This window comes from Chrysemys picta, chromosome 1 (genome assembly GCF_011386835.1).
Source record: "Chrysemys picta bellii isolate R12L10 chromosome 1, ASM1138683v2, whole genome shotgun sequence".
NCBI lineage: Eukaryota > Metazoa > Chordata > Testudines > Emydidae > Chrysemys > Chrysemys picta.
The window spans coordinates 294,212,552-294,239,251 of record NC_088791.1 but is presented as its reverse complement, the minus strand read 5'-3'; the positions used below and the strand labels follow the sequence as shown (position 1 = coordinate 294,239,251).

At 39.8% G+C, this 26,700-nt stretch overlaps 1 protein-coding gene across 14 annotated transcripts in view; it reads left to right on the top strand.

Moving 5' to 3' along the window:
• Positions 1–26,700, top strand: part of TSC22D1 (TSC22 domain family member 1) — a 142,372-nt gene that overhangs the window by 88,742 nt on the left and 26,930 nt on the right. For 3 of the 14 annotated variants that reach the window (XR_010600706.1, XR_010600702.1, XM_005287177.4), the window contains one exon: positions 6,982–10,290. The exons of 9 other annotated variants lie outside the window; for them this stretch is intronic. Coding sequence is in view for 2 of the 5 variants with exons in the window: in XM_005287177.4 (XP_005287234.2) it covers positions 6,982–6,985 (4 nt within the window). In the remaining 3 variants the exon portion in view is untranslated. Of the gene's footprint in view, positions 1–6,764; positions 10,291–11,234; positions 12,709–26,700 lie in introns of those variants that run through there. 2 more of the 14 variants (XM_042842686.2, XM_042842688.2) reach the window with 2 other exon arrangements.

Sequence of the window (26,700 nt, the reverse complement as noted above, 5' to 3'; positions counted from 1 at the left end):
TTACCTACTGTGTAACACAGGCCTTAGAACTTCCCCAAAATAATTCCTAGAGCAGATCTTTTAGGAAAACATCCTATCTCTATTTAAAAATTAATCAGCGATGGAGAATCATCCAAACACCCCATGGTAAACTAAACTTAAAGTTTGGATGATTCTCCATCGCTGATTAATTTTTAAATGAAGATAGGATGTTTTCCTAAAAGATCTGCTCTAGGAATTATTTTGGGGAAGTTCTAAGGCCCGTGTTACACAGTAGGTAAGACTTGACAATCACAATTGTCTATTCTATCCTTGGAATCTGTGTATCTATAAATATCTAATAAACCAAATTTATTTTTAATGTGTCCTTAAAGAGTTGCTGATGTCTTCTGGAGTATTTGTTTTCTCTAAGCAGAAGCCTTGTCAGACAACTGATGCATATTTGTTTTTATTTGTCTTTTTTCACCCTTGAGTATGAATGATGTATGTGTGAAAAGAACATCTTACCAATTTATCAGATGCAACTGGTTTCTCTTTTACAGTTTTCTGATTATTTGATCTCATGATCTCTGCAGCATGCAAATGCAGTGACAGAGATGTATGCTTGCTGGTGGGGAATGAACTGTTGCCACTGATTCCCGGAGAAACAGTTTCTATGCTAATGACCTTAGTAATAAAGATGCAAGGCAAAATAAATTCACAGAATATGAGAAATAAGCAAAATTTGCGTATATATAATTTTTCCATGAGATGTCAGAGGTTCTTTAAGGGCCTGATTCTGCAAGTCACTGGCATTTAGTGGGAGCAAGATCTCAGCCCTAAGATTGTGTCCATTAATTAGGAAAAATCTTAGAACTGCTTTGGAACCCTGACTACAAATGTAACTTCCTTATTGTGAATAACTGGAATAACTGATCTCTTAGCCATACCATGATTAAAGGGTAGACATATATTCAGATTGGTCCCTGAGTAATGGTAATCAGCTATTGGGGGTGAGGGGGAGGAAGGGATAAATGGTGGTACTCTGCCAAGCGCCACTCATTTGTGACGCTGTAAGATGCACTGCTTACAGTAGATTGTGCAGGTCTTCATAACATGATGATCCATTTGCTTGTGTCCTTTGCTCAGCAGTGAAATAGCTAATAGTGGTGACATTTAAATTGTCAGATCTAGGATTGAGTGTTTAACATTCACTGAAGATCTATGTCTGCAGACTCAGGCAGATGTCACTGTTTACGTTCAGCTCAGTTGGAAGATTTTCTTCATAATTGTTAGTGCTAGACTTCCGTTGGGAGCTGGAGAGGGCCTGAAACTTGTATTCTGGAGCACAAGGAGCAGCCACAGGGAAGGGGGAGGGGGAGTGTTCCAGATCAGGGAGCCACCATGAGTTTGGCTCTATCTGAGGCAGACAATTCAGAGACATGAGCAGTAACAGCTCTTCAAGCCCCTGGCTTCCAACAGGAGGAAGCTGCGTGGGTTGGGAGGGAAATGAAGAGGTCAGCTGCAAAGGAAAGGAAGGAGCTGTTGACATGACGATCGGTGCTTGCACCTCTGTGGCTGATCCAGTGTAACACTAATGTGGTATATTAGAACTAAACAGTTAATACATTTCTGCTCCTGAGAGGTTAGTTGTACTTCTAATGAATATAGTGTTGCCTTAATTGCTGTTGCAATGGAATATTAACATATTGAAGCTACCTTCCAAAATAATATGCTGTCCGGAGGAAGAGTGGGTAAATGATTCTATCCGTACCAGTGTGTATTGTGAGCAGGTCTGCTTTAGGCAATGATACTATTAAGTAAAGCTGAGTAATACTATTCTGAACTTACTGTGAATGAGACACACCATAATACAAACAGAAGTAAACTTGTGATGCCATTAACAATAGTGCACTGAAATATACATAGTGAGAGTCATGGCTTCAGTTAATTTAAATAAAGAGGCTTCTACCTCAGTGTAATCTTAAAAGTCAATTCCAGAGTAAGAAGCATTTTTTAGAAACAGAATTGTAGGTCTTTAGAAGGGTTCAGCCTGCCTGGGAATCTGATTGGCTGATTATCCAGGTGTTACATAATCCTCACATGCAGCCGTGTGGCAGCTTCTGAGTCACTTTTTTTTCCCATTATGCTCTAAAGGGAGCTTTTTAAAATGTTACCCCTCAGTCTCTTCACTTTTTCAAACATATCCACACAGCCTAACAGTAATTGGTCTTAAAATACTGCATTGCTGTTTTACCTTCCCTATTACTGTGTGTGATAGCAGTGGCAGTTTTACCTTGTTATAAAGTCAAATTAATGCAGAAGTGGAGGAATAAAAATTGTAAAGATTTTCATTTTTGGATCCTTAGAGACGTGTTCATTTCTTCAACATATGGATAATTTGCATGCATGAATGTTTTGTGTTATAAACAGATGTGAATATTTTATTGGCAACTGAACTGTTACACAATATAAAAAGTATATTCTAAAAAGGAATGTAACTGGTGCATGAAGGCGGTTTTGGGTACAAACACATGTTACAACTCATTAGCTAATTGCTTTAAAAACACACACAATAGAATAAAAGTGTTTTTTATGGAATACCTTTTTAATTCCAATAAAAAGCTTTTAAAAACATATTCCCCTGCTGCACTGTGAATACAACAGCATTGTGTGAGAACCAAAATGAAACTGTCTAGATACTGACCAGTTTTCCCAAGATGAATGGAATATTGAAAGTCAAAAAATGGTGAAACATAAATTACTTTTACGGCCAGATTTTCAAAACCATTCCCATTTGAAAACCTAGCCACTTGTTTAATTGTCTAAAGATCTGAGCATCCCGCAACTCCTTTTGAGATCAGTGGAAGCCGGTGAGCATTTATTTAGTTGCCTAAATGGGTGCTGACTATGTGTGAAAACTCAGTGCTAAAAATATATTTTCATAATTGCCTGTATGCTAACATAATTTCATAATTGCTAACACGTACAGTTTTGTTAACTTGTCCCCCTTAAAAAAATCTGAAAGGTGCCAGATTAACCTTCTGGATTGCCAGGGTTTTCTGTCTGCAGAACGTGTACATTACTGGAACCAGCAATGTAACTTTTCCCATTTCAACCTTGTCTTCCAGTAAGCAGCCCTTTGTTGAATGGCTATTTCAGTCTCTCTGCCCACGCACTTGTTTTAGCTTGTATCCAGCTTCAACAAAGGTGTGATTTTAATAGTATGGGGAGCAGGTGAGGAGCGTTAAGTAATGCTAGTAACACACTTATACAGAGGGGGAAGGAGCCCAAGAGGATATTGATAAGAGACAGGAAGGGAAGAAGAGGGAGGGAGAAGATAGATTGAGGGGTGTGGGGATGAAGGCCAAGTTCAGAAATAGAGATTTTAAGGTAGACAGATGGACGGAGTCTTAAGAATAGAATACGGGGTTTAAAAGAGGACAGTTATTTTATTCTGCAGTGGTGTCTAACTGCCGCAATCATGGTCAGGGTCATGTTGTTCTTAGTCTGTTTGAATGCTTGGAAAGACAGTCCCTTCTCCAAAGAAGCTAGTCTAATTTGAAATAAAATGTGAGTAACTGTAAGAGGCAAGGGGGTTGGAAATGAGGAGCAGTAATAACCTCACTCTGTTACCTAGGTAAGTTGCATGTGCAATGCGATGGTTCTGAATCATGGCAAATATTTTTAAAATCAGTCTGACTGTCACACAGGCCAGTCATTAGCTAGCTGATTTGACATCGTGAAAAAGGAACAGGAGGATAGTGTAAAGGATGGATCCCATCAATTTTGTGTTTGAAAAGTTGACCAGATGCTGGGTAGAGAGTGAGGAGGTGGTACAGTTAGAAGGAAAGGGTTTTGAACAAAGTGAGAGGGAGATGGTTGGCGAGAGGCAGTATGAGTGGAGTAGAAAGGAGGAGAGTATAAATATCTCCCTTTTCCACACTTACTGATGATAACCAGAAGAATCCAGGATGAAAATGTCACCATTTTGATCATACCTGTTTGACTCTGAAGGTCTTGCTTCCCACAACTAGCAGTAGTGTTTGTTTATAAGTTAGTACCTTCATAACTTGGACACAGTCTCCTCTGCCAGGCCCTCTAAATTATCCAGTCTCTAAAGGCTGAAATTGTTGGCGTAGAATCTAAAATTATAAATGCTCAATGCTGTATTCACTCTCGGGAACCAGTAGATTTCCTGCTTAAATCTAAGAAGGGCGTCTACCTCCAGGGTGAAAAAGTAGATTTGAAACACTTGACTTATTTGCAGACTTGTGTGTTGCTCCTAAGGTTCTGGAAGCACTGTTAATTTATTGGTGTATCCAAATCCCAGGTTCTTCATTTGGAAGTGGTTGGCCTACATAGGATTCTTTCTAGAGACAGCTTAGGCAAAAAGCCTTCCTTCCCCTATTAAGAGCCCAAGACAACATAGAAGATAACAAGGCATTCGTATGGCCTCTTAACAGGAAGGAAAGTCCAGTTATAGATAGGCTGAGTCAATGAGTAATAAACACTGGCAAATGGTGTTAGGATCAGTGAGTGGTGAGTCAAATCTTTCACGAGTTGGGAAATGTTTGGGACATATAACTGTTTTCTCTGTCTCTGAACAAGGATTTATATGCTGAGCAAAGGAAGACTAGAGTTATGACAAAGTACACTTCTCCACTTTTTTGGAGGGTGCAGGCATGGGAGGGGTCCTATGCACCCTTCCTTAATTCTCTCTATGAACACTTTCCTGAAAAAAATCAGAAAATGAGAAGATTACACAATTGTAGAAGTCCTCTAATAGCCCTCTGAGGCAAATAGATTTGCGCAGGGGCTAGGTATGGTGCACTTGTATACCTTCTCCTGCTTTACTTGTCTAATGCAAGCCATAGTAATCCGTATAGTATGCAGGATACAAATATACAGGATATGCAACGTGAAACAGTTTTAATGTTGTGGGAGAGATTTTAACTTTTGGAATTTTGTGACTCTTGTGGGCTTGACTTCTCAATCCTTAATGTTGATAGCTGTTTGCATCTATATGTGCAAGGTTGCTGACTACAGTGAAGACAATAATTAGAGCTGGTGAGGAAATGATTCCCCTCCCACTACCCCCATTAAAAAATTAAATAAACCGTTTATTTCACTGAATTTTTTCTCATTTTTCAGGGTTTAATTGAAAAACCATATTTTTCAAATCTCCTGTACTTTTTTGATCCTCTCTGATTTTTTGAAAAGATGTTTCCTATCACACTCATTTTGATGGAGAATGTTTGACCAGGTTTAACTGAATTTCAGCATGCCATACGAAAGTTATTCTTAACCCTGAGATGTTCTACCAAGCTTTATGAAGAAACTTCAACCTGTTAATCTCTTTTCTTTGTCCACAATATCCTGGACCCAGATGCAAGATGCATCTCCAAAAGTTAAACATAACTTTGTCTTCTGTCTAGAGCAGTTAAAATTCCCTACTTCATGCAGCTTTTTCTTTTAGAACAGGTTTCAGAGCCACTTGACAATATATTCCCATTCTGGCTTTTTTACAAAGGACTGATTTGAATGGAAGTGGATGGGTTAAGAATAGGAAGTTGATTTAGGTTTCAGGGTTTTTGGGTGGTTGTTTTTTTGTGGCAGAGTGAGGGGGCGGGTTGGTGCCAGGGGATTAGAACTTTTGAATTTGGTCAATTTGTTTTTGTTTGTGTGAGAGCCTGGAACTTGTGTAGATGATTTTGTAAATTGAAATATGCTTGAAATTCAAAAGATCAATTTGTCTTGAGTATCAATATGCAGTTCTTTTAACTCCACATTCTCTATTAACCAGCAGTATGGTATGTGGTCCACTAATAGTCCCTGTAACACTCATTGGTATTGCATGAAGACTTGGTTGACCACATAAGGCTGGCTCTCTTCCTTGTGTCCAAATACTGTGACAAGTGCTCACGTTTTTTATTGTGAAGAAGAGCCTAGGATACTCTGAAAGGAGCTGGAAAGTGGGAGAACCCAGCTTATCTGTCTCTACTTAGAGGCTATTGCAACGTAAGAGGAGTAGATGAAATAGTAGTGTTAATAGTGAGACTGGTGCTGCCAGCCAACAGAGCAGCAATGTTCAGAGAAGCAGGAAAACAAGAGGACTGGATATCTGGGCATCATATGCAAGGAGAAGGCAAGTGGCTGGAAATCATATGCAGTGTTTGGTTCTTTTCTCCTTTCTAAACACTTTTTTCCATGTAATCGATGAGTATCACAAGGCTATTACTTGATCACAGACAAGAGGTAGTTTTCCTAAGACTTTCTCTGTTAAGGAATGGCCCTCATTATGAAAGAAACTCAGGAACACCCGTTATAAAGTACTCAGGTCAGATGGAGCACTGGTTTAGTTTGGAATGAGTGGATTTTGTTGGAGCATTTGCTTTGTGATTTAGTATTCAACATACGTGTTTTTTCAAATAAGATTCTCAGCAGATGTTTTCTAAATTAACCTAATGTATTTGCATATCTGAGGGTCATCCTTAGCTGATTATAGAGCATTTATGTTGAAATGTAATTAGTGAAAAATGCATGATTTATTTTGTTCATAAAAAAGCAGTTAGTTGTATATTAGTATATCAGTGTCACTGTATTAGGGTGACCAGATGAGAGGAAGAAAATATCAGGACACATGGGCGGGGGGGGAAGGAAGGGGTGCCTGCCGGCAGAGCAAAGAAAAAAAAAAAAGCCGAGTCCTGCCCCGGCTGAGCCAAAAAAAAAGAAAAAAAAAACACAGTGCTGCTGGCGGATATCGGGACGTCTGGTCATCCTACACTGTATCTCTTTATTCCTAGATATAAAATGTGCAACCTGTTTTCAATTAATGTATAATTAAGTTTGGAATTGGACTGAATGTTAAACTTGTATATGCTGTTGTGCATCTTAGATATTGTAGTTATAATTTATTTTTACTTTTTTCCCCTCCCCCCTTTCTCCCTTTTCTCACCCATGTGTCTGCTTATCCTTTTTGGAATGTGGTTCTTCAACAATCATGATGTACTTCTGACACAGGTAAAGACTTTTTTAATTACCAATATTTATTGAATGTAATCTCTGCTTGGAGAGTGTACAAACAGGCTTTAATTAGACAATACAGTTCAGTCATGGATAATACACTGGATACATTAATTCATAATGTGATACTGACGTCATTATCACAATTGGCTGTTAAAGGTGACCTGTGAAGAAAAATGGTCTAAAAGTTCCCTTCCTTACCAATTCCTCTACCCCACCTCAGAAAAGTGATGGAAGCTGTTTCTATCTTCTCCCCGCTCGCCTCCCCCACATTAGAAATTTAGGTCTTGTATTCCCTGGAAGACTTTATGGTACCTACATAAATGGTGAATTATGACTTCACAAATCAAGAAGCCCAAAGACTTAGGGCTTTAGTACCTACCAGTAGAGTTAGTGTCAACAACTCCCCTCCCTCCAACCCCAAGTGTGGCTGCAGTTATACAGATATTAAAAAGCTTATACTGGTATGGTTTATTCCAGTTCAGGAACTGAAATAAAGTATACCAACATAAGGTATCTTTATCCCAGTGTAACTGTCAGCAAAAAATTCACCCCCCCCACCCCAAACCAACATAATTACAACCTATTTTACACTGTACATTTGTAAGTGTAGATCAGGCCAATTGAGAAAGGATACCTTTTAACAACACTTTGGGGTTTAACACCTATTAAACTAGAATGTTGAATTAACGTTTTGGACAAAGAATGTTTGTTAGCAATTTTATATCTTGCCCCTTCAGTTAAGTTGAGAGCTCATAATGTCCATGTTCTGAGACCTTCAAAAGATCCTTCAGCAATTAAAAAATAAAAAAGACAAGTCTTAAATCCTTTGTTTTTAAATTAAAAGATAAGTTGGGGAACACTTTTTTTGGTGGGGGAAAGCTATCAGGCCTTCTTCATAAAAAATAAACCAAGAAAAGGCACAAGCCTAACTCTCTCAAAATCATTTGCAGATTACCTTTAAAATGGATGGAAAATGTATTTTACGGTTGAATTTGTATGAGGAGTTGCAGGAAATTCCTGTTACCTTTTAGTATTAGTAAGGTGAAACAAACTTTGGTAAAACTAGGGCCTCATCTGCAGACACTACCAGTATAGTGTTTACTATCGTGAATAGCTCCATTAGCTTCAATGCTACTATATCCATTAGTAAGTAATATAACCAGTAAGGCCATGTCTGCACTACCATTTATGTTGGCAAAACTTCTGTATCTCAGGGGTGTGAAAAAAACACGCCCCTGAGTGACAAGTTATGCTGGCATGAGTGGTAGGCTGCACAGCGCTGACATAGCTACCGCTGCTTGTTGGGGGTGATTTAATTACGTTGACGGGAGACCTCTTTCCTGTTGGCATAGAGCGGCTACACGAGAGATCTTACAGCAGTGCAGCTGTAAACTCTCTAGTGTAGACATAGCCTAAGTTTTTGCCGATTCAGACCCTTTAATTGTATCTTTTGCCCTCTGCAAATGCATATTAAAAGAACTCCACAGCTTGGAATTCTGTGTTGAATGCCCCAAATAACCATAATAAGAGAGCCAAGCAGCAGATTTATTATCTAGAATGTATGTGGCTTTGTTTTTAGCTTTTCAGGTTTGTGAAATCTAGGTTGCCCACTTCCTTTTGGAGGAATGTTGCAATATACATTCTGCTGGTGGCTTTATACTGGAAAGTACTCTGAAAAGTGGATTCTGTATCTAGAAGTAACACAGCTATTTTTAGAACAGTGTACTGTTTTGTAAATGTTTAGAAAAAATGCTATTTTTGAAAACATTTAAAATCTGTACAGATTTTTCCAACAGTGTGCTAAGTAAACAGTCTGAAGGACCTGAAAATTAAACCCTTAATGGCAAGCTACGTTATCCACAGTGTTCAGTGGCAGATGTTAGATCATCAGCAGAATGTATCAGGAGAGGGAGTTCAAAGCTATTGATCCATGGCAATGTGGCCTTTGTTTTTCTATATCCAAAGGATGTTTTAAAATTACAAACCTGCAGATTGCTTCTCTCAGAATGGGGCATTCAGAATATAATTCTGAAAGGGATTTTTGGGGTGAGAGAGAGGGAAGCATGCATATTTGTAAACTACCTTTAAATCTCTGAGCTGTGAATTAAGTTAAATTGACTTTGTATTGCCCATTAGTTATATTGGAATTAAATGTGATATACTCAGAATTACAGAAAGCAATATTAATGGCAATATATATAAAAGGGGAAAAAACCCTTTAAAATCAGCTGTATACTCAGTGTCCCTATTTGGACTTGCCTTTGGGGGCATTCAGTATATAATTCCAAAGTTAATGCATTTTTGCCAAGCCAATTTGCAAATCACCTTTTTAAAAGTCAGTTGAGCTTCAGCAAGAACCTGTGACAGTTATGTATCACAAAAACCTTTAAAAAAACAAACAAACCTGAATTCTTTATACTGCTTAAGATGTTTGTGACCTCTTTTTCAGGAGAAATGCCCAACTTTAGGCTCAGGTCTTGACCAGTAACGTAGAGAAGAACAACTGATTCTGAGCTGTTTGTGTTTTTAAAATTAAGTTTCTGTGGTGTACATTTTGATTCATTTTTATGAAGTGCCAGTGTTGAAAATTTAAGCTATGTCTCTACACTTCAACTGCTACAGCAACACAGCTACAGTGCTTCCGCATAGATAGTGACAGGAGGGGTTCCCTGTCACTGTAGTTAATCCAACTGCCCAAGAATTCTTCCATTGACCTACTGCTGTATACACTGGGGATTATATTGATTTAACGATGTCACTCGGGAGTGTGGAGTGACATGGCTGGGTGACATAGCTGAGTCAACTTGACTTTTTTTAGTGTAGACCTGGCCTTAGTGTTTCTTAACTGGTGGCTGTAAAAGGAGAACTAGACAATGTTTAGGTCACCTGTCCTGGCTTTTGCCACAAATTTCCTGTGAGACCTTGGGCAAGTCACTTACTCTCTCCTTGCCTCAATTCACTGTAAAATGGGATAGTAGCACTTCCCTAATTCAGTGGTGCTCATATAGTGCAGTAAACAGGGCCAAAATAGTACTCTGATTTTTTTGCTGGTATGCTATTAGATTATGAAAGTAGACCCTTTTTACAGTACCTGCTTTAAATAAAACTTTGAACTTGACATATTAGCAATGAGCAATTATGAGCTATGTTACCACAAACCCACATTAAAATATTTAATGGTGCTGACTGGACAGATTATTGACGGTTTCTTACATGCTTCTAATTTAGACAAATAAGCTAAAATGATTAAAAATAGATTGCCAAATGTACAACAGACTCCAAATGTATTTAATAAACCAGAAAGATATAGATATGAGCATAAAACAGATACACCTCTGCCAACTGCTTCCGAAAAAAAAATCATAATTTAATATGTACTATAGCTTGGTTTATGTCTTCATAATAAATCATGGGAAGTTCAGCTTCCATCAATACCAAACCTACTGAAATATTGAGGGGCTGAACAGCTTTTATCTTTGGCATATACATGATGATCCTGTCCAATAGTGATCATGACCGATGTGCAATGGGATATTGAACTGTTCACTGAAGGAGAAAGTAATACTCTGATATTCAGGCACCTTGAGAGAGAGTTTACACCTTTATAACTTGATAAATTGATATTCATAAACCATTGAACCTTTAAAATGTATAGACACTTCTAAAGGCATTTGGAACCTGAAATCCTCATGTATTGTGATGCATTTTGCAGCGAGCTGTTCTGCAGTCTTCTTATTAAATGTTTCCACTATTGGCTAGAGAAGACGTGTGAACAAAACTAGCTTAGTCTAAAATGAGCAGTATGTATTTTAAAGAGGACTAAAAATACTGCTGTACTTTTAGGCTCTCTGTACTAGACCCATTTCCTTAAAATTTCCCGCCATTGTTACCACTGATTCAGTTGCAAGAGTGGAAGGGGTAGTGTAGACCGCTTTTTGACCACCTTGTTGTTCAGTGCTGCTCCAAACAGGTAGGTTACCTGGTGGCTAAAACTACAGCAGCCACTAATGACTATTAACTCTGGTGCTCTCATTGTTTGCTACAGTGGTGGAGCTGCACTAGTGGCAAAGGGTTCTGAGAAAATAGGTCTAAATGTAGGTTAGGTCTTGTTGGTTTCATTTCTGAGACAAATGTTTGTTTCTTTAGTGCTATAAAATGGTCTGAGTTACTAACTTATCTGCTGGGATATATGTGATACTCAGCATTCAATTTTGATTCTAAAATATACCATCTATTTTGCTTTTCAGAAAAGGGACTTTGTGTGTAGATTTGTTCTTATACACCCACAAGCCTTCATCCCAGTGTGCTGTCACTGCACCTGACAGAATCAAAATATCTGTCTGGCCAAGGGGAACTGTGGGCTTTGCCAGTCATTCATACTGAGAACATAGTTTCTCTTCCTTCTCCTTTCTCTTTCCCAAGCAGCAATAGCTTCTGCCTGACAAGGGACATCCCTCAAGCAGCAACATCTGACCTTTCCGTAGGCAAATCTTCATTGCTACTGCAGCCTCAGGCCAGCTGAATGCGTGAAGCTCCCTCTGGAGCTGCTTAATGTCACTCTGATCAGTCCCTATGCAAGTAGTTTCCAACCTTTATGGGAAGGAGTTCCCATTTGTGGTGTATTTGTAATGAACCCCCTTTTCTTCCCCATGTCATGTCATGCTACATCCTGGCAGTCAGTGAGTAAAGGACATTGAAGCAGGAAGGGGAGCACTTGCCAGCTGAGGAAGAGTGGGGAGCAGTGCTCCCCTAAGTCAGGGAGAGAGGGAGGCGTTCCCCTCTGTTTTTAGCAGAGGCAGGGGAGTTATACTTTAACTTCGGAAGGCATTGCAGCTGTATCTTACCCTGGTTTATATCCAGCTCCCTTCCTCCCTCTCCTCTCTATTGTTTCCCACCCTTTTTTTATATTTTGGCAGAGTTTGCTTTCCACTTTTCATTTGTTTTCTCCCTACCACCCTTCTCTGTTTTCACCTATCTTTGTGCATTTTTTCTCCATCAGTTCTCTGCCTCTCTCCCCTTCTTCCCACCATTCTCCCCATTGTTTCCTCCTACCTCTCACCTCCTTTTCCCTCTCATTTCTCTCCCTCTTCCTTCCCCACTTTAGTCTCCTGCCCTTTCTTCCCTTTTTACATTTTCTCCTTCCTTCTTTCCTCTTTCTCCTCCATCTCCACACTCTTCTTCCTGTTCTTTCAGTTTGTAAAAGTGTAGCCAGGTGCATTTGCTGTGCATGCTCTGACGTAATATTAAGATTCCCAGTAAATACAACAAAAGTGCCCAACACCCTTAATAACCAGCTGCTCACAAGATAAACAACATCACTTCTATAAAATACAATAACAGCCTGCCAATCCCTCCACCCAGGCCTGATCCTGTAGCCCTTACCTACATGCATAGTTCCATTGACTTCAACAGAACTGGCCTCACGAATAAGGGTTGTGAGATTGAGGCCTGGATTCCTGGTTAAAAAGAGGGGCCTTTCCTGGAAGGGTAACAAATACGAGCTCCTTTGGATAGAGTGAAAGTGAATATCAGAGTCAAGGGCCTTCACAGAGAATACTTTGACAGGCGATATTACTTTAAAAACTTTCCCCTTTTGTTATGCAAGCAAACAGAAAAATTGAAGATTGTGAATGTCTCCCTTTCTGAAATAAATTTTGTGTAACCACATGCAATGTAGATGGATGTAGAGAGATATAAAAATAAAATCTGTATTCATAAGGACCTAGGAATTCACGCCTGGGTATAATAAAAATAGAAAAATCCTTTATAAATGTAGAATGTGTTGGATCAGCTAAATGTTCTTGAGGTAAGTAAACGGAACTTGTACTTAACGTAGCAAAGAGCTTTTAAAGGGTAATATATCTATATGATCAGTGCACATCAGCTGATGTGTCTGAAACATTCATGGTGGAACATTCATATAGTAGAAAAAGGCTCAAACTATATTTGTGAATGCTTAAAATCCTTTTATGACATCCATATTCTTTATTTTATCAGTATTGACATGACTATGTCCCATTATTTCTATTTCCTTATCTAGTCATTACATATAACCTTGCTGCATGTTCTAAAAAAGTCTAAACAAATCAGTATATTTGATTAATAGTGCCCTCAGAACCCTGAAATCTGTTTGTTTGTGCATCAGCTGTAAAATGCCAGACTGGGGCTCCATTGTGCTAGACATCATGCAAATATATAGAAGAGATGGTTCTGTCCTGCAGAATTTACAAACTAAGTGGACAAGATAGAGGAGGGTGGGGGAAATATAACATACAAGCAGAATGATCAGAGTAATGGTTGGCAAAATCTTGTTAATTCCACAATTTTTTAAGGGGAGAGGGGTGTTGGCATTTTTGCCTTTATGTAACACACACACACACACACACATACACAGCCCAGCTATGAAAAATTAATTCCTGGGTATGGTAAAGAAACGAAATACTGCTTGGCCTGAAAAACTGACTTGCATGGCATTGAAATCTTAGGGGTATAGACCAACGTTGATTAAATGGGGCTATATTACATACCCAATACAGTGTTGCAATTGCTGTCGGAGTTTTTGTGCATGTAAAAACTCAAAGTTAATGTTGCATTAATGAATATATTTGTATTTAGTTAGCTTGTTTTTTAAAGAGACGGAAAAGGAGGTTTGCTTGTCTGAATTTGTGGTACTGAAATTACAGCTAGCATTCAAATTTTGTGTCTTCTGGGTCTGAGTAACAATGTGTGCACAAGTTGCAGGCAATTCATCTTCATCCAGATGGCTATCTCCGTCAGATACTGGTAAGAACATTGAATCTGTAAAAACTGAAGGAAAAAGGAGGCATAGAGCTGAATGTCCTCCTATACTGATGACATTGTAGTCTTAAACATCACAGATCTTTCAAAGTGGTTTCATTTAGCATGAACAGAAAGGAGTAACACTGATAACTTAGCACGGGGAATAGGTGCTTTAGCAGCAGGGTGGATTTGATTTAAATTATGATTTAAATCACTAGTCAGGGAGACTCAATTTAATCATGGTTTTCTACATAAAAGTGAATTCTTGGTGGTTATAACCTTAATACATATTCTTCACAATTTGGTGATAGGTGGAGGTTTCATTTTTAGAAGGTACATGCTATACATTTTTAAACAGTGATTTATTTTGGAAACTTTTCAGATGAGTTTTACAGCTATATCCGAAAATGAATGATTGGTTATTTCGTTTACCAAAGGTAATTGAAGCAGATATTTATGAAGTCATTGGGAGGTGAACTATCTCCAATTCAACAGGTTAATCATTAATATTTGGAGGATTTTCTTGCCATGCCGCATTAGGAGGAGAACATCACCAGACACACATTTAAATTGTTTTATTTAACTAACAACAACATTAAGTATTCTGGATTTTTTTCTTCAACAGCAAACTTACAATATTTTAACAAAACAAGCATATGTCCCTCACTTCTCACATTTAACTCCAGACTTCTTCTCCTTGTTCAGATCTATTCCACCCCCAATAATTTTCTATTTATTGAACTTTTTGAAACTTTAAACTTTTAGTGAGAGGTAAGGGGATTGACTCCGTGTACACAAGTTTGCAGAGGGACAATAGAGTTGAGACCTGTTATTTCTCACCTCTATATATTTATTTATTTATTTTAAAACATTTTTGCTGTTAACCAGCATGTTACCTCTGGAGACACACATTCACAGTTTGAGAACTGCAAAACTAAACATCTCTGATGGTATCTTCTGGACTGAGCACTGAGTCCCATTGGATAGATAGAAAGATTAACCTAAATAATCGGCACAGAAGCCTGTGGAACCCCATAAGATTGGGGCCTTAATCAATGAACTATTGGAACTCATTTACAAAACTTTTCTTAAACATTACATGAATACACCTCTACCTTGAAATAATGCTGTCCTCGGGAGCCAAAAAATCTTACCGCATTATAGGTGAAACCATGTTATATTGAACTTGCTTTGATTCACCGGAGTGCGCAACCCCGCCCCCGGGAGCACTGCTTTACCGCGTTATATCCGAATTAGTGTTATATCGGGTTGCCTTATATTGAGGTAGAGGTGTATATTGTCTCATTCTGTAGAATTAAAATTTATAATCCCTATTCCATGATGAGATAGCTTTGAACTATAATGTATCTTAATTAAAACTATTTTTAGATAGGTTTTTCCTCAAAAATAATTTTATCAAAAAATCTGATTTAAATAAAATCATTGACCTCAAACAGCGGAATAGATTTTGTTTGTAATTTCAGTGATTCCTGTCTGTCTTGTCTTGCATTCATGAATGTTGTGGTACAGGTTCTGCTAGTTAAACTGATGGAATTTAAAGCATTCACAAAACTTCAACTGTACATCAATGGGATTTACTTTGTAATCAAGATAAAATTACCACAGTTGGTTACAAGTGTGGTGTTTGTTTTTGTTTTTTGTGTGTGCAAAATTGTAAGGTGTAGGGACTGGTTTGGATCTGACCTAGAAACTCTGATTCATGTATTTTTTAATAGTGAGGCTTATTATAATTCATTATTTGGTGGTTTAGCCACAAAGTTATTGGACAGTATCCAGTTCATTCTGAATGAGCCATCCAGACTTCTGACCAAGTTCAGGATAGTTTGGAATTACTGATTTTTAAGCTTCAACAGGATTTGTAAATGAGACATATCTCACATTTTGCAAACATCTGTAACCAACAGCAGCCAAGAAAGAAATTTAAAATTAAATTGGATGTATGTAAATTTTTCATGCTTATTTAGCTGAAAGTTTTCTTACCTTTAGATTTGGCTATCCACGTTTTTGGAGATGAGAGGTAGAGGAGTGAAGGAAATGAGCAGAGGTGAATGCCTAGGGGATACAAGGGAGACTAAGAAATATCTCTCTTTTGTTTTGTTGGTTATAGTGCTGGATTGAAACACAGATCTATTTTGTAACTGAAGAATCAAGAATATTGATTGAAAATGTGGGGGTAGCAAAAGTTCAAGTGGGTTTTCTTTTGGTGTGTTGGTTAAAAAAAAAAAAGTGCTAGCACTGAGAATGGAACAGTATTTCAGACATGCTCCCTGCTTTGGCATCTCTATGCTGGTTTCCATTACAGTATCCTGGTTATGATCTATAAAGCAATTATGGGCAGGATTCATCTTAGTTTTTCTATCTGTCTTTGTTTCCTCCTTCCTTTCTCCCTTTGTTTGCTTGCTTTCATGGATCATTTCACAGCTTAGTTGAAATGAATGTCTTATGAAGCCAGATTTTTTTCATATAGTGCTCTGCATTTTTTTTAAAAACTTGCTGCATCTGAATATCAGAATTCCGAAACATTCTGTTAAAGTCCATCTTGAAGATTTCACTTTGCAATAAAATTAAAACTAAAATATCAAGGAATACTAAAATGTTGAGGCATAGCATGGATTAAATATGCAATGCATTGTATTTCCTGAGAGAATAAGCAATAATTTAAGCTTGCTAGACTTTTTGAAGAAATAGTGTTTGGACACCTGTGTCAGTGCATATTTGCAAAACATGCTGTTGGGATTCTAAATGATAGTGGTTTATTGGTGGATATCAGTCTCAAATAGAATGTTTTGTTAATAAGATGTTTTATGGCTAAATATTAAGGATTTTTTTTTATTCGGTTAAGAGCCACCAAAAGGGCTCAGATGGTTTATTTTAATGTTTTCTGTCTCTTAAAGTGCTGATGTTTGCAACAGAATTTTACATTCATCGTTAATTTGTTGCTTTACATCAAAACTGATGTTTTATTAAAAGGCTTTAATCTTACTTCTTTAGAATGAAAATTAGCTTGCCTTCCACTTTATGCTTTTCAATATGGTAATGTCTGAATGTCTCAAAAAAACATATTGGTCTGTAGTACATGGAAGTGAAACCTGCTAGTGATTGTTATCTAAAAGTGTTTACTGCACATGGGTACTGCACCTAACTCAGTGATGTGTAACACACTCAGGAATTCATGCTTGAACTGTTAATTTCACAGAGATTGACGCAAACAGTAAACTTCCCTAGTCGACTGCCAATTTTTGCAAAAAGCAAAACTCTAGTGTACAATGGGTGTAACCTCTTGAACCACCATATCTATTCTTGAGATCTGACATCCACTGAGGAAAATAAATTAAAAACGTTGGGTACCCTGACGCTACCATGCACTAAATGTTGTTTTTGTATCGTTCAAGGCTGACTTGCCTATATCTGACATCCTAGTGTACCCACAGTGGTAATTCATCTGTGTGCAATCTGTCACTTTATATAAGAGCCAGAATGATTCAGGACAAAAGAGGAAAAACATAGCTTGGTGATGAATTCTTGAATCTGACAGGGGAAGAAAGAAGATCCTTGTACTTGAGGCATTTTCAGTTGTAGCTAGAGGCTGTTTTTCAAGGCAGTAAAAAATGTTCCATCACTTAGCTAACCCGGCTGATTTAAGATTTCTTCTATGTTTCCATTACCTGTAAGTTGTTGACCTTCACATAATTGAGTGTAGGGAACTCCAGCACTGAGCAATAATTCTAATTACTTGAACACATATTGCAACTGGAATTGGGAAATTTATGGGAATGTTCAGAAGAAAAATCCCATATCCTATTCTCAGAGCAGCCCTCCCTTAACCAGTTAAGGGTGTTTAAAATTGAAGTCAATCTCAACATGGTAACTAATGAACCCTTCTCAATTTTTAATCTCTCTTTACTTTTATGAAGTTGACATATAGGGTAAATAAACTAGACTCCATTGGAGCACGGAACAATTCCAGAAATTAGAAAGTAATGGATCAGAATTATTAATACACATTGTACACTGACAACATGTAGAAAATGCATTGCTCAAGATCAGTTTAGAATTAGCTGGTGAAATGTTTGAGGTGATTGGAAGTGGGGGATGGGGGATCTGTAATTGTGTGTGTGTCGCGGGGGGAGGGATGGCTATTTGTTGAGCCCAAACAGTGTGCCCAGTGCTGTTCAGTATGAAGGTGGTGTAATGGGCATTCCGCGGAATACGTGCAATAAATCTCCCTATAACACGTCTGTTAAGTGTTCATTGCCAAGCTGACTATGTCATGGATCTAGTTAATATCAGCAGCGAGAATTATAAGGATTGAAATTGCAAGATCAGAAGTTTCTTGTTTTTAGCACAGATTTAGGACCTCTCTAAAGCCTTTAGTGTCTTCTGCAAAATTTAAGTTTTCATTTATATAACAGTTCTAGTCCTCCTGGCTGTGAAGAGAGCTGTTTTTGAGCCAGTGAAATGCTGTCTGTCAGACAAAATTAGGCAGTAGGTCTGAGTGTGATCACTCCATTTATCTCAATGGAGTGTTAACTCTGGAGGCCAAGGATACCAGTGCCAGCAATGCCTACATCACTAGCTTGATAAGTCTGTTTAAATTATAAGCAATGTGCTTTATCCAAAGGGATGGAAAGCATTTAAAGAGACACAATAAAAAGGCTGCCAACTTTATAGATGTTAAATAAGCACGTTTTATCCAAGGCTTGTAAAATGTATTCACCCAGGCAAGTAGGAAGCTTGTGAAGTGTTGCTCAAAGAATTCTCTCACCTACCTTCTGGAAAAGCTGTAGGCTGGTCCAGTAGCTAGTGCCCCCTCCAGCTCACTAGTAGAGTACACCCCCATTACAACAGATAGAACACTGAAGGGAGGAGTAGAGTAGAAAAGACATTCCTAGTCCCTGCTCTTACCCTTTGGATCCTTGTTGCAGCCTGGAATATGTAAGATCAAAATTAAGTAGCAGAGACATTTCCTCTCTTCCAGCAGCCATAGAGGATGTGGTTGAGGGAAGCGGCTTCATATATATCGGACATCTGCTTGCTGGAGGCTGATGCGCAAAATGAAGCCCCTAAGATAGATCCAGGGATTGTACCCTGACAGGAATCCTGGCCTTCTCCGTTGTCCAGCAGCTTGGTAGCAAAAGATTGGGTTCTCACATAGGCATTGTCCCTGGTCACTGTCTCTCCCCCCCCCCCCCCCCCACACACACAACCTCTCATGTTTATTTGTGGCCAGTGGTTTCAGGTGTCCTGTCAAATCCTCTATATGTGGTATGTGGAGAAGTATGAGAGAAGATTGATGGGGTGATTTAGGAAAGAGTAGTACAATGTGGGAGAAGTGGAAGCAGAAAGGAGAGGGGAAATAGAAGTAGAATGCATGGCAAGTAGAACAAAAAGGAAAAGAAAGATAGATACAGATATATATGAGAGAGAGATAAAGGTGGGATAGAGGGAAGGAAAGCTCACTTGACATGTGAAGCTGCTTATGACCCCTATTCCCCAGGTGTGGACTGTGGCCACAGCCTGATCAAAGGATAGATACTATCAAGTAGTCCATCCCCTGTCACCCAGCGCCAACAGCTGGCAGACTGAGGCTTAGGGATACGCAGAGCATGGGGTTGCATCCCTGACCATCTTGACTAATAGTCATTTATGGTCCTATCCTCCATGAACTTATCTTTTTTTTTTTAACCCAGTTATACTTTTGCAACATCTCCTGGCGACGAGATACACATGGTGACTGTATGTTGCATGAAGAAGTATTTGCTTCTGTTTGTTTTAATCCTGCTGCCTATTAATTTCATTGAGTGCTCCCAGGTTCTTGTGTTATGTGAAGGGGCAAATAAAACTTTCGTATTCTTTCTCCACATCAGTCAGGATTTTATAGACCTCTATCATAGGCCTCCCCTTCTCTCTTTTTCCAGGCTGAACAGTCCCAATCTTTTTAATTTCTCTTCATTCAGAAACTGTTCCATACCCTTAATCATTTTTGTTGCCCTTTTCTGTACCTTTTGCAGTTCTAATATATTTTTTGACACAGAGCAACCAGAACTGCATGCAGTAGTCAAACCATAGACGTACCATGTGTGGGGGGAAAAAGAACTGGGTGGCCTTTATGGCAGCCAGAGTAACACCGAAGGCCCAAATTCAGGCCCTCTGACAGAAGCTGACTGTACAGACGGCCTTTACATAGAACAGTACAGGCCAGGGCCTGAACAAAACTAAGCTGTACAGGCCCCTGCCAAATACGGTCATGGGCTATGACCAGAGGAGGGAGGGGGGGAGGGAGCAATGCAAAAGGCTTTAGCAACATAACCGCTTATTTATGAAAAACATGATAGCCGCTTGTTTATGAGAGCATGATAAACCGCTTGTTTATTAAACATAATAACCGCCTATATGAAGAAATTGCTTCTAGTAAAGGTCAGCTTCCCCGTAGTTCCAGCCAACTGCCAAACCAGCCAATCATATATCATCTTTGGGCGTCCAGTAATAAACCCCTATGTCCTTAATCGTAAAACCCTGGAAAAAACAATATGTACCTTGACGAGAACAACACTCCAACTGGTGCCAAGTACCACCCATGTCGGAAACCACCAAGAAACCCCCCACCCAAATAGGCACCCAATTCTCGTAAATAATGAGGAAGCTACCAGGAAAAGGGACAGACCCCAACTCTTATTTTCGCATAAATGACGTATTATTTGTACTATGCTTGCGGTTTGATGGAATAAAAGCAGCCTGCGTGCTGTGCTAGGGGTGGTAGTTTTCGGACTGCTACCCCAACGCATTGGTATGTATTGCAATAAGCTGGCCTCAGGCTTGAGTCTGTGAACTAAAATCAATGCGTGGGTGACTTTTTCCATGACACATGGATGTATATAGTGGCATGATATTTACTGTCTTATTTGTCACTTTCCTAACATTGTCTTAGCTTTGGCTGCCGCTGCACACTGAGTGGATGTTTTCAAGGAACTACCCATAATGACGCCAAAATCTTTCTTGAGTGGTAACAGCTAATTTAGGCACCCATCATTTTGTATGTATAGTTGGGATTACGTTTTCCAATATGCCTTACTTTCATAGATTGATAGATTCTAGGACTGGAAGGAACCTTGAGAGGTCATAGAGTCCAGTCCCCTGCCTGCATGGCAGGACCAAATACTGTCTAGACCATCCCTGAGACATTTATCTAACCTACTCTTAAATATCTCCAGAGATGGAGATTCCACAACCTCCCTAAGCAATTTATTCCAGTGTTTAACCACCCTGACAGTTAGGAACTTTTTCCTAATGTCCAACCTAGGCCTCCCTTGCTGCAGTTTAAGCCCATTGCTTCTTGCTCTATCCTTAGAGGCTAAGGTGAACAAGTTTTCTCCCTCCTCCTTATGACACCCTTTTAGATACCTGAAAACTGCTATCATGTCCCCTCTCAGTCTTCTCTTTTCCAAACTAAACAAACCCAATTCTTTCAGCCTTCCTTCATAGGTCATGTTCTCAAGACCTTTAATCATTCTTGTTGCTCTTCTCTGGACCCTTTCCAATTTCAGCTGAGGCCTAAGCAGAGCAGAGTAGAGCGGAAGAATGACTTCTCGTGTCTTGCTCACAACACACCTGTTAATACATCCCAGAATCATGTTTGCTTTTTTTGCAACAGCATCACACTGTTGACTCATATTTAGCTTGTGGTCCACTATAACCCCTAGATCCCTTTCTGCCGTACTCCCTCCTAGACAGTCTCTTCCCATTCTGTGTGTGTGAAACTGATTTTTTTTTCCCTAAGTGGAGCACTTTGCATTTGTCTTTGTTAAACTTCATCCTGTTTAACTCAGACCATTTCTCCAATTTGTCCAGTTCATTTTGAATTATGACCCTGTCCTCCAAAGCAGTTGCAATCCCTCCCAGTTTGGTATCATCTGCAAACTTAATAAGCGTACTTTCTATGCCAATATCTAAGTCGTTAATGAAGATATTGAACAGAGCCGGTCCCAAAACAGACCCCTGCGGAACCCCACTTGTTATACCTTTCCAGCAGGATTGGGAGCCATTAATAACAACTCTCTGAGTACGGTTATCCAGCCAGTTATGCACCCACCTTATAGTAGTCCCATCTAAATTGTATTTGCCTAGTTTATCTATAAGAATATCATGCGAGACCGTATCAAATGCCTTACTAAAGTCTAGGTATACCACATCCGCAGCTTCACCCTTATCCACAAGACTCGTTATCCTATCGAAGAAAGCTATCAGATTGGTTTGACATGATTTGTTCTTTACAAATCCATGCTGGCTGTTCTCTATCACCTTACCACCTTCCAAGTGTTTGCAGATGTTTTCCTTAATTACTTGCTCCATTATCTTCCCTGGCACAGAAGTTAAACTAACTGGTCTGTAGTTTCCTGGGTTGTTTTTATTTCCCTTTTTATAGATGGGGCACTATATTTGCCCTTTTCCAGTCTTCTGGAATCTCTCCTGTCTCCCATGATTTTCGAAAGATAATAGCTAGAGGCTCAGATACCGCCTCTATTGGCTCCTTGAGTATTCTAGGATACATTTCATCAGGCCCTGGTGACTTGCAGGCATCTGACTTTTCTAAGTGATTTTTAACTTGTTCTTTTTTTATTTTATCTGCTAAACCTACCCCCTTCCCATTAGCATTCACTATGTTAGGCATTGCTTCAGACTTCTCGGTGAAGACAGAAACAAAGAAGTCATTAAGCATCTCTGCCATTTCCAAGTTTCCTGTTACTGTTTCTCCCTCTTCGCTAAGCAGTGGGCCTACCCTGTCTTTGGTCTTCCTCTTGCTTCTAATGTATTGATAAAAGGTCTTCTTGTTTCCCTTTATTCCCGTAGCTAGTTTGAGCTCATTTTGTGCCTTTGCCTTTCTAATCTTGCCCCTGCATTCCTGTGTTGTTTGCCTATATTCATCCTTTGTAATCTGTCCTAGTTTCCATTTTTTATGACTCCTTTTTATTTTTTAGATCCTGCAAGATCTCGTGGTTTAGCCAAGGTGGTCTTTTGCCACATTTTCTATCTTTCCTAACCAGCGGAATAGCTTACTTTTGGGCCCTTAATAGTGTCCCTTTGAAAAACTGCCAACTCTCCTCAGTTGTTTTTCCCCTCAATCTTGATTCCCATGGGACCTTACCTATCAGCTCTCTGAGCTTACCAAAATCTGCCTTCTTGAAATCCATTGTCTCTATTTTGCTGTTCTCCCTTCTACCCTTCCTTAGAATTGCAAACTCTATGATTTCATGATCACTTTCACCCAAGCTGCCTTCTACTTTCAAATTCTCAATGAGTTCCTCCCTATTTGTTAATATCAAGTCTAGAACAGCTTCACCCCCAGTAGCTTTTTCAACCTTCTGAAATAAAAAGTTGTCTGCAATGCAGTCCAAGAATTTGTTGGATAGTCTGTGCCCCGCTGTGTTATTTTCCCAACATATATCCGGATAATTGAAGTCCCCCATCACCACCAAGTCTTGGGCTTTGGATGATTTTATTTGTTTAAAAAAAGCCTCATCCACCTCTTCCACCTGGTTAGGTGGCCTGTAGTAGACTCCTAGCATGACATCACCCTTGTTTTTTACCCCCTTTAGCCTAACCCAGAGACTCTCATGACTTCCATCTCCTATGTCCATCTCTACCTCAGTCCAAGTGTGTACATTTTTTAATATATAAGGCAACACCTCCTCCCTTTTTCCCCTGTCTATCCTTCCTGAGCAAGCTGTATCCATCCACACCAACATTCCAATCATGTGTATTATCCCACCAAGTTTCAGTGATGCCAACAATGTCATAGTTGTATTTATTTATTAGCACTTCCAGTTCTTCCTGCTTATTACCCATACTTCTCGCATTTGTATATAGGCATCTAAGATACTGGTTTGATCTTTCCTCCCAGTTTTGTCCTGACCCTCCTTTCTCTTTGCCAATATAGCCCACACTCCCTCTCGTTTCTGACCCATCTCCCCGGTCTCCATGTTCCCCACTTACCTGCGGGCTTTGCTCACCTGTCCCCATCGAACCTAGTTTAAAGCCCTCCTCACTAGGTTAGCCAGTCTGTGTCCAAATAGGGTCTGTCCCTATTTGGTCTTTGCATTTATCAACACTGAATGTCATCTGCCATTTTCTTGCTCAGTCACCCAATTTTGTGAGATCCCTTTGTAACTTTTCGCAGTCTGCTATGGACTCAACTATTTTGACTAATTTTGTATTGTCTGCAAATTTTGCCACCTCATTGTTTGCCCTATTTTCCAGATTGGTGAGGCATGATTTCCCCTTACAAAAGCTATGTTGACTCTCCCCAGCAGATCGTGTTCATCTACGTGTCTGATAATTCTGTTCTTTACTACAGTTGCACCTAATTTGCCCAGTACTAAAATTAGGCTTACTGGCCTGTAATTGCTAGGATTGCCTCTGGAGTCTTTTTTTTTTTAAAACTGACCTTACATTAAATATGCTCCAGTTATCTAGTACAGAAGCTGATTTAAGTGATAAATTAAGCCCTTTGTTTTCAGTTTAAACCGATTTTTACCGAAAAATTCCCAGGTTTTACAAAAAGCATTATTCAGTTTTTTCAGATTTTCACCTTTACTTTTGTATCATTAAAATATATAAAAAATAACTTTTATTATGAAAACACAGTACATTGCATGAGATATATGTATTACGATAATACATTAGTCTGTGTATATGCAAAGTTGCCCATTGAAGTAGGGCTATGTATTAGTCTAGAACAGTGGTGGGCAACCTGTGGCACGTGGCCTGTCAGGGTAATCCGCTGATGGGCCGCGAGACACTTTGTTTACATTGACCGTCCACAGGCACGGCCACCTGCAGCTCCCAGTGGCTTCTCGGTCAATGGGAGCTGTGGGAAGTGGTGGCTAGCATGTCCCTGTGGCCTGCGCTGCTTCCCGCAGCTCCCATTGGCTGGGAATGGCGAACCACAGCCACTGGGAGCTGTGGGCGGCCGTGCCTGCGGATGGTCAATGTAAACAAAGTGTCTCGCGGCCTACCAGCGGATTGCCCTGATGGGGCTGCATGCTGGCCGCAGGTTGCCCACCACTGGTCTAGAGAGATGCACACAATAAATAAACAGGCATTCATGCAAGCTCTGAAGTGCATGTGCATCTTAACATACTGATGAATCTCATGCCCACCACGTACACATTTCAAACTGTTGGCAGATAACGGTTTAAATATTTGACACACTAAAATGGGAAGAAAACAAAAATCTGTATCAGAATACGTTTCACAACATAAGGAAGTATTTGAAAGTTTACAAAAAAAAAAAACAGGAGAAAAGGATGAAGCTGAGTGTATGCGCTGCAAAGGGAGTGACCCAATTATTAAAAGTAAATATTTATAGGTTAATAATTCTACCATTTGTAGAGCAGTTCTGTGGGTCAGTCTGGTAATTCACAGAACTGCTCTGGAATGGTAAAACAAGTGGTGTCCTAAACGATTTTTCCCTGGAAATTCTTTAGGAACTATTCCCAAAGAATCTCTGACTAGGAAGGGATGTGTAAAAGCTGCCATTGAGTCATCCTCTACTTCCCAACTGAACTTTCTGGCCTCAGTTTTCAGCATGTCCTCTAGCCTGGTTGAAGTTGTGGGCCTTAAAGTGAACCTCAGGCTCCTTTAGAGGAAAATCCCTCCCATAAATAACGTTTTTGTCTTGAACTTCTGAGTAATCTGGTAATACTGGGCAGAACTCTCCCAGCTTAATTATTGTTGGCCCCCTTTGCTTTAGCTCACTGCTTCCCTTCTCCGGGAGGCCCTCTGAACAGACCACTTCACTTATCAAATTATCCCTTTTGATTCTCCAAAAAATGGCCCCCACTTTTTGGAGCACCCATGGGTGGGCCAGCTTTGGATGCAGGAGTTTTTCCTGCAATCATCCACTTAGCTGAGTACAATTAATTCACTGGCTGCCTGAATAGTTCTGCAATAATGGGTTCTCGGGGCGGGGGAAGTCATCCAAATGAGTCATGACTCCATCCAGTGGTCTCCAGCCAATAGCCAAGCCACTACTGCACTGAGGCAGAAGTCCTCACTCTACACCAGTGGAAAATTTCCTACAAAACCGGACTTGCCTTACAAATCCATATATGTATGCTTTAAATGGCACACTGCACTCTGCTGCTTACAAATGAGACTTGTCAAGCTGTACAGGATCTATTTGAAATGTTCTACTCTACACCACCTCTGGTTCTTCAGTACCTTTGATCTGCCCAGCTTGAGTGGTCTGGTAACCTCTTTGCTTTGGTAATGGGGAGTTTCTCGATGGTTGCTCATGTCGATTCCATTCTAGGTGTGTGTGCACCAACATGCACAGTTGTCAGATTTTTGCTTTAGTGGTATCCATAGGGCCGGCTGTGGTCCCCGCGTGAATGCTGCGCTCATGCATCGGTATATTAGGCGCCACTGGCCCTACACCCTCTCAGTTCTTTCTTACTGCCTGAGAGTTGGTCGGAGTGCTTTGTCTTGCATTGCAAGAGTGTTAGTGGTTTTTACAACCCATTGTTCTGTCGCCTTTGTATTTAGCTTATAGGCACTTTTTAGACCATTAAGTTAAGTGTTAGTGTAGTTTAGTAGTTAAGAGTCCTGGCTGGGACTTGACCTCGGAGTGGGGCATGCCCCGTTCCTCAGGCTTTAAGCCATGCTCATTGTGTGGCAGGCCAGTGCCCGTTAGCAACCCCCATGACAGCTGTTTAAAGGGTTTGGGGGAGTCCCATGGAAAGGACAAGTGTGGAATCTGCAAAAACTTTCACCCTTGGACTCAAAAGGAGTGGGATTTCCGCTTGAGGGCCCTCCTCATAGAAGTTGCGCTTCATCCTGCCTCGGAGCCCTCCCAAATGGACTCCATGCCTAGCACCTTGGTATCAGTGCAGAGCGTACCAGTAGCACCGGGCT